The sequence below is a fragment of the Squalius cephalus genome (assembly GCF_949319135.1).
Source record: "Squalius cephalus genome assembly, chromosome: 20".
In the NCBI taxonomy this organism is placed as follows: Eukaryota; Metazoa; Chordata; class Actinopteri; order Cypriniformes; family Leuciscidae; genus Squalius; species Squalius cephalus.
Genome location: NC_137141.1, coordinates 17,827,754 through 17,843,196, shown reverse-complemented (window position 1 = coordinate 17,843,196; position 15,443 = coordinate 17,827,754). Strand labels below are relative to the sequence as shown.

The window sequence follows — 15,443 nt, the reverse complement described above, 5'->3', positions numbered from 1 at the left end:
CCATTAAACAAACCAAATGTGGGACGATTATGTAACGGTCACCAACTGGAGTGCCCTTAAGCCACCAGAGGCCACTCCACATAAGACTATTATCACTCACAAACTACATTTCCCATAACTCACTGCCCGGACTCATCATCACTTATCACTGATCACATTCACCTGTACCTCATTCACTGATTGCATTCACCTGTGTCTCATCATCCTGTTAGTCTCAGTCTATTTATACATGTTCATTCATTCACTCACCGTGAAGTCTTGTTTAAGTGTTACACTGCATTTCTGAGCATTCTTCTGGTTTTCTTGTCTCTTAGTTTTGGATATCTTGCCCTGTTTCCTGGATTACTCTCTTGCCTCTGGTCCCTGCCTGTTTTGTTTGTTTCTTTGTTTTGAATGCCTGCCTGTGTATGACCCTTGCCTGTACATTGGATTACTCCTCTGGATTGCCCCATACAGTAAAGCTGCGTTTGGCTCTCAACCCTCGTCTCGGAGCAGTTCGTAACAGATTATAAGTTTGTGTGGGACAATGTGGGACATGTTACCAACTAGGGCTGGGCGATTTAAATCGTGATATTGTTATGCGCATCTCGTCAGTAAAGCCGGTTCCTTGATTAGTAGTAAATCGCCATCACCTGCTTTCAGATGGAGCCGCATTTACAACACAGTGCCGTAGTTAACTGACAAGCTGAGCCATATCGCATTAAAATCGCGGACGTATCGCCAGCGATAATTAATGCGATATGGCTCAGCTTGTCAGTTAACTACGGCTTTTTGTAGTAAATGCCGCTCCATCTGAAAGCAGGTGATGGTGATTTACATCTAATCAAGGAACCGGCTTTACTGACGAGATGCGCATAACAATCTCACGATTTAAATCGCCCAGCCCTATTACCAACACTAAAACATAACCTGAAACTGTTATGTCTATCTAACTTAATAAAATACATTTGTATTCTGCCTTTCAGCTGATAAAAGTTCTTTGTTCTTTAGTCCCTTCCAGAAAACACCATTACATCACAATGTAACATTACATGTCTTTATTTTACATGTCATTTAAATTCAACATCACTGAGCCCAAAGGCAGCAGGCATCATGCAGATAACTATTTTTGAAACAGTTCTGACCAAGTTCAACTAAAATCCAACAAAATAAACAATGAACAAATAAAATATAAAACAACATGAAATTAGATCATTGACAGTCTTATATATTAAGAATATATTAAACCAAAAACTCCTATTTTTAGAAAGGATGTGAATTAAAACAACCACAGCAGGCAACAAGTTGATAAATTCTGTTAAATTCAAATTTTAATTGACCGAATTATCCATTTGTTTTCTGACAGGGAACACATGGAACGAATCACCGCTCCACATTTTGATTGACAGCCGTCACAACCTACTAGTGATCGTGTTTACTCCTTTCTTTTCAACCATTGGATAGGATTTCAAAAACGGCTGTTGTATTTGTACTTCTGATGAAGCGTTGTTAAATATAGGTGAAAAACTGCACCTCAAAAAGAATAAATAAAATGCTTTCTTAAAAATACAAAAGAACGCATGCACGTTTTCTTAATATGATAATTAAAAATCAATAGACTGATGAAAATGTGGACATTTTCTCAATATGCGACGTGTGGGACAAGGGCTGAAAATGCTGTGGGGGGGTTAGTGTTTGAACTAACACTTAATTTTTGGGTGAAACTATGAGATTATTTATTCATTTTTGACACTGAATCTCACGAAATATTGACTTGAATATATTTGACAGTCAGAGCTTGGTTTCATTTCACTGGTTGCCTGATGCTGTTAATGCGATGCTTAAGATGTTGATTTTGTTGAGTTGCCAGAGGCTGGTATTGTACTGAAGCCAACATTTTGGTATTTTGATGCAGCCATACCCCCCAGTTCATGTAGTTAGACCAAGAGTGTTGTCATAGTCTGGCGTTTTTATGTTCAGTGGTTACAGGGAACTAGAAAACCTCTAGGCCTTATTCTAAACAAGAAAACCACATTCTATGGCTACAAAAGAAAGATGGAGAAAGTAAGACTTTCAGTCAACAAATTGATTTAAAATGTCAACCTGTCCCAATCTATGTATTATTTCATTTTTTAAAAAGTTACAGCTTAAAAGCTGAAGTTTACAAGTGTATCATGATTTCCCACGAGTGGATTTTAAAAGGCTTCTGGTCCTCTTTGAGCATAGCCTTGAGTCTTCTTCAAAATGTCATGGTCCACAACAACATAAATAAAACAGAATAATGTTAGTAGGGTGCTCACTTGGAAAACTGTAATCAATGGGGAAACACTTTTACTGCTAGTTGTGCAGTTGTTTTTGCCGTAAATAATAAGAATATTATGGTTAATGGGTCAAATATGTATTTTTGTACTTATTTGCGGGGAAACATGCAGTTTTCAGATCTCTAATGAGATGATTAAAATATGGTAAAATATGTTCAATTGACCATAAAGTACTGAACTTTTACTGGTTTCTGAAAGAATCATCAAATTAGCCAGAGTCTTTAATGAATGAGCATGCGATGCGTGTATGTTTTAATTCTGCAAAAAATCTGCAAATGTTTCTGTGGAATTCTGCAGGCGCAGATTCTGTACCGATTTACTTGTGATTAAAAAGACTGTTATGACCAATTAAGCATCATTGTTATTCAGTCCACTGGCTACATGTTATTTTGGCTAAATGAAAATTACATAAACAGAACGGATTTCAGATCTTAATGAATACTACTGAAACATGAAACTGAATTATTCTATTATAATTAAATATATAATCACACATGTAATTTCACTCAAACATTTTAAAATACTGGGCCCCAGATGAAAGGTTTATTAGTGTTTAATGTTTAAAAATGTGGACTTCATAACCTTCCAGGCAACTTAAAGGCAAAATGTGGTTAATATTCAATTCAAAACAATAAACTAGATCATGTTGTTCATGTTTTTTTTTTTACTATGTACATCTAATGTCTTTTGTGCAATATGAATATATACATACATACAGTACACTTTTAGATATACATACTAGAGGTGTAACGATATACCCTCATGTCACGATTCAATACATATCACGAGACTAAACTCACGATATAATTGCGATACTCCAAGACATATGGTAAAAGGTTAACAAAAAATTTACTGTTGATTAAAATGCTAAATTTGGTATTACAGTGGGGGGTGGGGAAATAGGTGTGAGCGATATCACGATTTTTGATTGTGGACGATTAAACTCACGGGATACTGCAATTCACAAAAGTTAATTATTTGCATTGCTTTAAAGCCTTGCCGGTTAAACATTTCATTCGCCCGCTGATGCGCTGTTCTAACACACCCGAAGCGCACATATGCACTTAAAAGCCTGTCAAACAGCGCCTGATTGCTGGACTAAGTTATCTTTCAAGTCTTATTGGGTTAATACACTCAAATACACACAAGGTTTACATAATCACACTTGGTTATGTCTAAAGTCAAAGCAAATATTTGAGAACACAAAAGAAGATATTTTGAAGAATGTGGCAAACCAAACATTTGCAGCCCCATTGACTCCCAGTAGGAAAATATATACTATGGAAGTCACTGGGGACCAGCAACTGTTTGGTTATCCACATTCTATAAAATAACTTTTATTTTCAACAGAAGAAAGAAACTTATTTGGGTTTAAAACAACTTGAGCGAGTAAATTATGACAATTTTCATTTTTGGGGGAACTATCCTTATTAATAAAACAACAAAAAACAAAGAGAAAACCACTCACTGCTCTGAGAACTTTAATAGTAGCTTTAATAAGTATCAATTTATAATTTATACAGTGAAGTCTATGTAGTGTTTTATTTTTATATTTGTTCAATTAAATTCTTTCTTGAATGCTTCTGTTAAATTCACCTACTGTAGCTGAAAAACTAAAGCACTGTTTATTTCATTTGTATATGTTGTGTATATATATCTTTGGGTGACCTTAGCCGGTGTCCGTGCCGTTTCCATGTCCGAGTCCGTGCCGGTGACCGTGCCGGTGTCAGTGCCGGTGTCCGTGCCGGTGTCCGTGCCATTTCCATGCCATTTCCATGTCCGTGCCGGTGTTGGTGACTGTGCCGGTGTTTGTGCCATTTCCATGTCCGTGTCCGTGCCTGTGTCCGTCCCGGTGTTCATGTCGGTGCCGGTGTCTGAGACACTTTAATAGTAGCTTTAATAAGTATCAATGTATAATTTATATAGTGAAGACTATGGAGTGTTTTACTTTTATATTTGTTCATTTAATTTCTTTCTTGAAGGCTTCTGTTAAATGCACCTACTGTTGTGTATATGTAATGTGTATCTTTGTTCTTATCTTTAATAACAAAAAAAATGTCTAAATATTTTTTTCTTCGCCACTTTGGCCTAAATGTCTGCCATTCTTTTTTATTTTACATTTTGTTACCTTGTAAGGCTTTGTTTTTAAAATAGGGAGGGACATTAGTTTGGCTGTAATTTTCAGTCACTTGCAAAATAGTAAAACCAACATGAAAAAGAATCATGATAAAAACGTGAATCATGATTTTCCTGAAACAAATCGTGATATGATATTGGATTGGATTTAGTGTTGATAACCCAAAGCAGAGGACAATACTGACACCAGAATAAAAATGTTCTTGATTCTGAAGCTGAAAATACAGAATTATTTTAGACGAATATGCTTGCACTCTGTCACTGACTAGATACAGTATATTTAAAATAATGTAGGCCACTTTTTACTAGAAACAAAAGACATTTGGCATTATGAGGACCCACAAATATTCCCCCATTGCATTATTATACATTATATTCAACATTGTATATTGTAGTTTAATGTAGTACTGACACTAAAACTCTGTAAACTTGAATAGTTTTCTCACACAGTCATTTTTTTTATTTTGGGTGAACTATACACAATACAGATTGTCACTATCCACGATACATATTGTTGCATTTTTGTATTGCAATATATTGTGACATGATATGTTGTTACACCCCTTATTCATACTGTTTTTTAATGTTCATAGGCAACAGAGTAAACATCCATTTTGGGGAAATAAAATAGTTCTTAAAGTGATATGTCTTGCCATTTCAGTCACAAAAGCTGTAAAAAGTATTGTCAGCTTCCTCTGGAAGATTCATCAGCTAAGTTAGTAGCACAATACCATATGTTCTTACTCCGACTATTGTTGTTGATTTCACTGCTACTTGTTGTCACTGTCAAGTGAGCAGCCTTCAGTGGATACACTGATTGGTCTTTGCAGGACTTGTTTCCATGGTATCACGCAGAGCACAACAAAATGGCCATACACAGCACTATAAGCTGCAATTTAGATAATCATATTTCATGGTAAAATGCAATAAAGTAAATGAAATAGATACGGGAATTATGGAAATGGAAATGTTCAGTTGTAAGATTCAGCATGTAATACGGATTTTATGACATGCCAGCTCTAGCTGAAAAAAGACAGGAATGTTGAGTCTTCAACAATGTTGACATGTTTCGCATGTAATGAAACATTTATTTCAGAGAGAACAGAAGGTAGAGGAACAAAAGATGAATGTAATGGTGAAGCTTTTTCATGTATTTGAGGTTAGAAGAATAAAGCGACTGAACAGACCTCAGCACATTGACTGTAATATGACAGTAAGTCATTCATGTTTAAACTGAATCTGATCTTAGCTTGAACATGAACTGATCAAACCCGCCATTTATATGCAAATGTAATTAAATCTGCATAACATCCCTGCACATATTATTGACCTCATAGAAACGGACAATAGAAACCTCGACTTTGAAATTAATATTCATTTTTAGCCCCATGGACACTGGTCTCCCTCTCTCTCTCTTTCAAGAAAGAGATGTAATTAGTTCCAGTATCACGGTGGTTTTGCTGGTTCAGGAAGCTGAGTGAGTTTGACTGGGGTCCTGCTCTTTCAGTTATGCTGTATTTGGATATGCTAATAGTTTGTCCTCTTCTGATTGGTTAATTAACCTGAGATGAAGCCGTCCCGTCACAGGTGGGGCCGTGAAAAGTGAAGGTTGCTCACACACGCATACACAAACATAGGACTCGGTATAGCGGCGTTAGTAAAGTCACAGACTACCGGTAGGCTGTAATAGGTTTTTCTATAACAGTCGTGTTTGCGTCCGCATCCGTTTCATGAATTATTACTCGATTTTCTTTTAGGTTAATGACAATACTCCTGTTGACTGAACTCTCATTAGGGAACAATCATGGAGTGTGAAATGAAATATTGGACCTTTTAGTCTAATATTCATTAGTGTGTGGAGTGGACGCGATACTGAAAACTGTGTTCTCACACAGACACGGACGCAAAGGGACCACTTACTGTCTTCTTTTGATTCAAAGTCTCTCTCTATCCCTTTCTTTTTATGGTAAAAACTCACAGTGGAAAGACAGATGCTTGTTTGTTCGCTGTTGTTTATGAGTGTGTGCTCAGAATGTTTTGTCAGTTGGGAAGAGCAAAGCGCTTTACCTGCCACGTTTCAGCGTGCCATTTGACAGCTTGAGCGTGTTTGTGTTTTTAGCGTATGTGTACAGCATCATGGTTTTTTTCTTTCGCTCTTCTCTTCCCCTGATCATCATTACCTCCATCAGGCTGTCCTGGCTCTGAGTGCATTGCCTCTTATTCTGCTGTCATCTCAAGATAATAAAATTCACACCTGATATTTACTCTCATCCATCACTGCGAGGCTGCCTGACAGACATTTTATCATTTAAGTAGCACATTAAGAGTGCTGTAGCTGGGGAAATGTGTAAATGGAGATTGCTTGGTGATTTGTTAAATGTCTGCATGTTTTTCTTTCAGGTGATCCTGATTTTGACAAAACTGTTCGACTTTAACCTGGGAACCGTGACGGAGAGTTCGCTCTGGAGGTAAAGCCTTTTCTGTGAAGGGAAATACTGAGTTTATTCACTCCTCTGAGTACTTTGGCCATCAGTGCTCTGGTACTCCTTATGAAAAATGAACTACACTTTAGCATACTTTTAATAAGAGTACCTAATAAGTAAATATAATAATATACTTTAAAAGAGTATACTTGAGTACAAAGTTAATGTTTTAGACACTTATTTGCATGTTAATTGCAATTAAATGAAGTATACTTTAATGCCATTTCTACTGAAACTTGTATGTCATGAATTAACATGTATTTTTAATTGTACATTTCAAGTAACTGTTCAGTAGCCTACATATAATATATATTAACTTGAAATGTAATATCAAATGTTCACGACAGTTCAATATATTATAATATAATTATAAAATCTAGTTGTGCTTTAGTATGTTAGTCAAAACATCAAGGGCCCTATCTTGCACCCAGCGCAATTGACTTTGTACACCAACGCCTGTATCATTCCTATTTTGCACCCGACGCACAGAGGACTTTTCCCTCCACAGACGCACGTCAGTTAACTAAGAAATACACTTGCGCTCCCCGGGGCGGTTCAGCGCAAAGAGGAGGCATGTTCCGGCGCAAACGTTCCCTCATGCTATTTTGCAGGTTTAGAAAACAATTCCGCCACTGACCGAAAAAAAATAGTTTAAAGTCAGTGGCGCGTTCTGCATGTTATTCATATGCTATTTTAAGGATGCATGTTTGGCCATAATCAATGTAGAGTGTGCACAACGCGCATACACTTTGATTCTCTCATCTACACACAGACGCAGCAGTTTTCATTTTTGCAAGATAGATAGATAGATAGATAGATAGATAGATAGATAGATAGATAGATAGATAGATAGATAGATAGATAGATAGACAGTTTATTATAAAAGCATACATCAAGCTTACACATTTACCCAAATTATCATGCGCCTGTTTAACCGAAGTTAATTTGGGTGTGTTTCTCCATCCACAACGCCCCTGACGAGAACGTCGGTCTCCTCGGCTGTGAACCGCTCCTCGTGCGCCTGGCAAATCAGCCGTTATAATAGGAATCCGCTATAGAACAAGCGCGCCTGCTCTTAAAGGGAATGTGAGATGTCGCTCTGATTGGTTTATTTCACGTTACGCCCAAACCACACCTATGAATAATGAAGCTACTTCAGACCAACCCATTTTAGATTTGCGTCGGGCGCAAGAGTCATTTATCGTATAATAGCAACAGCGCCTAAGACCCGCCCACAAAGTTACTTGCGTTTTGCGCTTGATACTTGCGTTTCAGACCGTTAAAATAGGGCCCCAAGTGTACTACTTTAAAGAATGACAAATTATTATTAAAACAATTTTGACATTATTACAGTGCACTTTTTAAAAGTGTATTTAAGTGAAATTGTACTCAAGCATGCTTGAGTGGACTTTTATTTAGTTAATATTATATTATCTGAAGGTACAGTTTAAAAAAATACACTTTAAAGATTTAAAGTACACTACAAGTGCGCATTAAATAGAATCAAGCACACTTCTTTTACACAAGGAACAGCTCATCATAAATGCATGGAAATACAGAATCATGTGTTGTACACCTACCGTGTGTAAAGTTTGCCATTCCTCATGGGTATGTGGCAAGTTTTTACTTTTTTTTCAGCCTTTTTAACTCCGTAGTTTACTGTATAATGAGAGCACAGGGGAAATTTTATATCAGTGCTAGGAAAAGGGCAGGAACACAAAGCTTGCATTCTTTAAATAGGGGTGAACCTTCCAACTGCTGCAGCACTGCTGACCCAGCCTGAATTAAATAATCTGATAACACTGTGGAATTAGTATTACTCTTCCGGCCCATTACAAATCAACACACATTCTTGCATTAGCCCCACAAGTGCGTTAGTGGCAAGTACACTGGACTATATGAATGGCAAAGACCTGTGATGAAATACTGCTCAGAAGCACTTTCACTGACCATTGCTGATATGCCCCTGGGTAAAGTACTTAATCCTTGTCTTCTCCTGGGACGCTCTGTACCATGACCCGGCTCTCTCTCTCTCTCTTTGTCATAGTGTGTAGACAATGGAAAGAAAAGAATTGCAAGGTAACTGTGTAAGGCAGGCTTATCCATAGAGAAAGAAAGCACTGACTGTACATTCTGGCACCTCACGTTTAGATTTTTTTCCCCCATTAATTTCTACTTCACTTCATAGAGAACAATCGTTTACTCATTTATAAACCTTCACTATTCATAAGACATTTTTTTTCTATCCTTTTACAAGTTGTGAGAAGCTCTTCATACTTTGGTATGCTTTTTTAAGTTTCAGATTAGACTGCAGCAGTGCATTTCTGTCTGGCTGTCTGAGAGGGTCTGAAAAATTCCCTTCCCAACTGGGGTGTTTCTCACATCCATTTTATCCATTAAAATGGCTCCCAGTGAAATCTACAGTTCACTGCGATTTAAAGTACCTTTAATTAAATTTAAAAACCCTAGACCCTACATTTTTGAATGGCTAACTGGTTCTTACTGGAATAATATAATCCCTTTACTTTTATGCTTCTGCACTGTATCGTTCAGTCACATTGGAACTTCCAACTGGGATTTCAGCTTCAAAGATGTTGAGCTGATAATTTTTTTATTTTAGTCATTTATTTAATTATTAATTATTAAAGTTTTTGGGACAAAACTAAAATGCCTGAATTATAACACAACATGTTATCATCAGTATTACTGTAATATAACCACCTCTCTGCATCTTAAATGTAATTGTTTTAATGTACTCTGTATTTATTATAGTTATGTGCTTGATCTTTATCCATTTATTAAAGCTGTGATTTACACAAAACTCTATAAATACCACCTGAAGGTAAATGGAATTTAACGAAAGAGTAATTGTAGCCACAAGCGCTGAGTGATCATCATCAGTACAGCTGATATTTGGTTGGACTTTTGTCGTTTTTAATTAAAAGAATAATGAAAACAATATTGCAGTAATTAAAAGGAATGCTTGATATGTTTTGGGAGATATGTAGTATGACATCATCCTTTATCAGCATACCATCACTGCAAAACCGCACATACACACAAACGCTCATACATACACACACTGCAATCACCTTGAAGGAAGCCTTTGTTTAATTTCTTTTTGGCTGCAAGCCCTGATGAGATTTCCTCTCCTGGTGAGTGTCACTCAGAGACGGGGGGGGGGGGGGGGGGGGTGTGATCTGGGGGGTTTACAGAGAGAAAAACAGAAAGCCATTACCCAACTTCCACAAACAGAAATGGCATAAACAGGAAATGAGGAAGAGGAAAGTAAAGGAATGGGAAAGCCGATGAGCGAGAGATGAGGAACAAAGAGAGAGAGAGAGAGAGAGAGAGAGAGAGATAGACAGTGGGGGAGTGGGGGGGGGGGGGGATGTGGCATCATGTTATTAAAAGAGGTGAATGCTAAAGCTCAGCTTGCAGGCTGTAGTAAATGATGTCAGTAATAACAGAATGAATGATTAATGAATGTTGCTGTAGGCGGCATAAAAGGGTAGAAAAAATATGAAGACAAATCACGGCTCATTCTGAGGAGCTAGTTAATCACACTCTTGTGTGTTTTAAAATAAAGATACATGCTCTAAAAAGTATCCAGCCTTCCCATGCAATTGCTAAATTACACACACGTACCCAGGCGTATTTGTCCTGAGAGGAGGAGTAATGTCCTCTTGAGTACAGGGTAGATCTGCCAGAGGAGAGAGAAGGAGTCTGACCAGACCAGAAACATCAGAGAAGCGTTTTAGGGCAGGCACTCAGCATCGTTTGAGGGTGCTCAGAGAACCATCTTCCTCTTCACCTGTGCTGCTACAGCTTACACAACCCAAATAACCTGAACAGCTCAGAACGGCTGTGTAATTGCATCCGATGGTAAAAGTGTCAGAGTATGAGCACTCTCAGCACATTCAGAGATGAGCACTCGAGGAGATAATGCTTCAGACGACACCTACACGTGTGCTTCTCGAGCACTGCATCGTGCAACTGTCTGGCTTAAAACCATTAACATTATTATACTTGTAAGAGTTCGGCAGACTCTCCTGTCTGCTGTCGTACCTGCCGGAGAAGAGACGGTGTTAATGAGTTCCGATGGAACGGAGACGCTTGCATACACAACAGCTTCAATTAATTAGGCCAATGACTTTTGAAAATCTCAGCTTCACTGCAGCTGTGGTGTGCCGTGCTGTTGAGTTATAGCGCTCATGTGGGTGATGCAGGATCTAACATGGCCCATGATGTTGTACCCGTCTAATATAAAAAGCCTTAAGCCTGTGTCCACATTATTTAGAGTTTTTGTCCTAACCAGCTGTGATGGCATCAAGGGATGCGCAACAAGACATTTTGGACGTTTGGTTTCTATTTCTGTTCCGCTGGGAAACAGGGTCTTTTGTGAAATCTCATTGGTCCAAAATCCTGCTTCACATGTAAATTCAATATTACAATTTTTACATTTAGTGAGGGCAGAAAAATGACATGACACAGGAAACCTGTTGTGTCACACAGGTTAGATTAAGAAATCCTCAGCTCTTCCTTTTGTGTTTTCACTTTGGCTTGTGCTTTGTGTGAAATCAAATGTCTGTGTGGGTCAATGACACATTAACTAACATTGTCTAATGGGAGCTTGTTGTAAAGTGTTACCATATTTTTAAATAATTAAATAAATAAAAATATCACATTATTGACCTTTTGTATATGTATTTGTAGGTCAGTAGATTTTGGGACGACATATGAGAAGCTGACGGATAAAGTGATGATAAGAACCATGCTGAGCTATCTGTACGTCTGTCCCACCAATAAGAGGAAGGTAAGTGTGTTCAAATGCATCAGAGATATGGATGTATAAAACTGTCAGATAGAAAATATCCAGCTAATATAATTCTTGCTCCCACTCCCCTCTCTTCCTTAGATCCTGATTTTATCTGATCCGGAGGTGGAGAGTAGTTTACTTATCAGTTCTGATGAAGGAGCCACTTTTCAAAAGTTCAATATTAACTTCTATATCATGAGTCTTCTGTTTCACCCTACGCAGGAGAATTGGATACTGGCCTATAGCCATGATCAGAGGGTATATATACACACACACACACACACACACACACACACACACACACACACACACACACACACACACACACACACATACACACACACGCTCGCACAGCCTCGAGAGGGTCTAGTTCTACTGAACAATTAAAAGCAGATAATGTGGATAATTATGTGTGAGCGAGATAATTACCTTTGTTGGCTGTAGTTAGGGATCTTACAGTGAATGTGTCTATTTCTCTTTTGGCTGTAGCTGTATAGCTCAGTGGACTTCGGTAAAAAGTGGATTCTTGTTCATGAGAGAGTAACTCCGGGGCGATTCTACTGGTAAGACTCTCTCTCTCTCTCTCTCTCTCTCTCTCTCTCTATCTCTCTCTCTCTCTCTCTCTCTCTCTCTCTCTCTCTCTCTCTCTCTCTCTCCTACACACATACACACACAGACAGAGTAATTTTTTTTTACTGATCATCAATCTCATATAACACGCCTACAGTACAATTTCACACTGAAAATTAATCTGACTGCAAGAATACCCCCCCCCCCCCTCCACACACACACACACACACACACAATATCACATACTGAAAATTAATCCAATATTAAACCCACTCTCCACGTCCAATACACTGACACTGATAAACTTACACACACACTTTCCATGACTCTTTCCCCTCTCTCTTTCTCTATCTATCTCCATTTATCTTACTGTCACGTCACTTCCCTCTCCCCCGTGCTTCATGTTATCATATGTGTGGAATTTTGATCAGGTTTTATATTTTAATCCCATCAGTGTGAGCTTGCGTGTGTATATGTGTGTTTGTGTGGGGTGTAGTCCCATATAGCAATAACTGGTTGCCTGTCACATGCTCGATGAGCTGTGGAGATGGGCAACAACATGTCTTCACCCCTGGGTTTAACATCCCTCTGCACACACACACACACACACACACACACACACACACACACACACACACACACACATTCCTCTATTCCTCCCTCACATTCCTCCCTTCAAATATATATAAAATGCATCTTTTTTGTTTTTGCTGTTTTTTGCACTATTCTGCTTATGTTTGTGTCACTGAAGCCCTGCTGTGTCAGGTTTGGTGACTGCAGAAGGGGAAAATGGAAAAGTTTAGCATTGGACTATTATGGGTCTCAGTATCAGACTGTGTTTGAGATGAATGTTTAACGCCCTCTAATTATCTAAGTCTGAGTTACAGTAAATGTCTGTCTGGGATTGAAAGAGATGTTTAATCTCGGTCAGATAATTGAAACGTGTTTTTCTCAGACTGAGATATTGAGAAGTGGTTAAAACTTTGACTGAGATTAATGAAGTTGTTTATATGTAATATTTTGGTAAAACTTGAACACTTTCAATAAGCTTCAATTTGTTAACATTAGTTAATGCATTAGGTACAGGGCCGGATCTACCATATGGGCAATCTGGGCACGTGCCCAGGGGCCCTTGCACAGAGAGGGGCCCTCCGTGATCGGAGTTTTTTTTTTTTTTTTTTCGCCACGTGTGCTGCTACATAAAAATAGTATACACAAGGCTTGGCCTCGATCTTGATAATTATCCAATCAGAATAAAAAAAGTGTATATCACATTATATGATCTCTTATTCATGCAAATGTTTTTAAACAATTCATGTGCGACAAGACAAAAGTGTGACTGTGACACACACACAAAGACGCGCGCCAGTATCGTGCGTACAGACAGCACGCCAGAATACAGTTATCTTTCGTGCGTGAACTTACATTATACTACAGGGCTGTTGAATGCTTGAATCTGATTGGTTGAAGAACGTTCTAAGGTGTGCATTATTTTCAGGGAAACGCACAGCTAAAGTAGTTCCAGGCAGGTCTTGACCGCATTACAGTTCCATATCACTTCGCGTAGTCAACTGTAATAACGGAAAATAGGATACAATTCAAAACAAGAAAAAACATGCAGCCCCATGCGCTTGATCTGGAATTTTCAATGTCTAGCTTCACAATCAATGGAAACATGCAGTTTAATTTTAATATATAAAGTATATAGTCCTAGGCTATCTATAATCAATAGAAAATTAAACTGAATATAGGCTAAATAAATGGATAGTCCTGCAGCACGGATTTTTAGATAATATATAACAAATAAATAATTATTGATAGGCCTACTTGTTAAAATGACTTTGTGTTTCATTTATTTTGCTAGTCTACTGTCATCTGTCAATAATATAAAAAAAGAATGAACAAATTAATTATAACGAATTGAATTAATAAATAAATAATAATATTGACGCACATGCTTTTCTGTCTCATTATTGCAACATCTCTCTCTAATAACTGCATAAAGTCGGGGACACACTTTAAGGCCGGTTATGATGTAATTTGATACTTATGACTGATCATGCCCAAACGCACGTTCAGTCTGTGTTCAAAATCGGTGTTTAAAATCTGCTGCAGTCGATGAAAACAGTCAGAGAATGTGTCAGCTATTGTGTGTCCCAGCATTAGTCTGCTATCAGTGGCTCAAACCTCCGTTACTAACTCTAAAATGACGTTTTGGAATTAGCAACGGAGACATTGGATTAGATGCGTAAGAAATTAGTCCTACATACAAGAGCGTTTTAATGACAAAACTTTACAAACGTCTTGAAATACATAATCTGAACAATGTTTCGAGGTGTGGTAACTGTAGTATAAGCGGAATAATTGACTTCAGGCCGTTGAATTATTAGAAAAATAATGCACACCCGAGGTGAACGGCCACTCCGCTTCGCGTCGTGACCGCATTACCACCTTGGGTGTGCATTATTTTTCTAATAATTCAACGGCCTGTCGTCAATTATTCCTTACATAAATAACACACACAATTATGCCAAAATGTCTGTTTTGTCGAGTATCTTCATAACATAAGAGCTGTCTTATGATGAACGTGAAGAGTTGTGTGAGAACGAGGCGCGTGTGAGATCAGCGTCTCCGTCAGCTGGTCTTAAAGAGACAGCAGCCAATAAAGCTTTCTGTCAGTAAAGTTAATCAAAGAACAAAACGAACAGAGAAAATGACTCACTGCTGGTGACTAAAGGTTTTTTTTTTTTGTTTTTTTTTTTGCGCTATAATAAGGATTAGTCTATATTTAATTTATAATTTATGCAGTGCAGTTTGATAACTTTATTCAATTTCGGTATATGTCCTAGGTCTACCTGTTATAGGCACAGGTAAATATGACATTTATTTTTAGCTCTTGTATTATTGAGACAAATAACAATATTTAATTTTTAAAAAATATTATTTTAATTTGAAAACACAGTGCATTTAGTTGTTGTTTATAGTTTCAGTTGAGAAATAGGCTACAAATTTCAGCATTATCACTAATCTGTGTGTGCATTTTGCTTGAGAAATAAGCAAGTTAATCATGAAACCATTTGTTTACTATATCGCATATCGCAATATTGACCTCAATAATCACTGTGACATTTTCCC

General features: G+C 37.7%; 1 protein-coding gene across 1 annotated transcript in view; it reads left to right on the top strand.

Annotated features, from left to right (window-relative positions):
* Positions 1 to 15,443, top strand: part of sorcs3b (sortilin related VPS10 domain containing receptor 3b) — a 54,603-nt gene that overhangs the window by 13,807 nt on the left and 25,353 nt on the right. The window contains exons 2-5 of the mRNA XM_079852639.1: positions 6,837 to 6,904; positions 11,636 to 11,735; positions 11,838 to 11,996; positions 12,228 to 12,301. Of these exons, the coding sequence (XP_079708765.1) occupies positions 6,837 to 6,904; positions 11,636 to 11,735; positions 11,838 to 11,996; positions 12,228 to 12,301 (401 nt within the window). The remainder of the gene's footprint in view (positions 1 to 6,836; positions 6,905 to 11,635; positions 11,736 to 11,837; positions 11,997 to 12,227; positions 12,302 to 15,443) is intronic.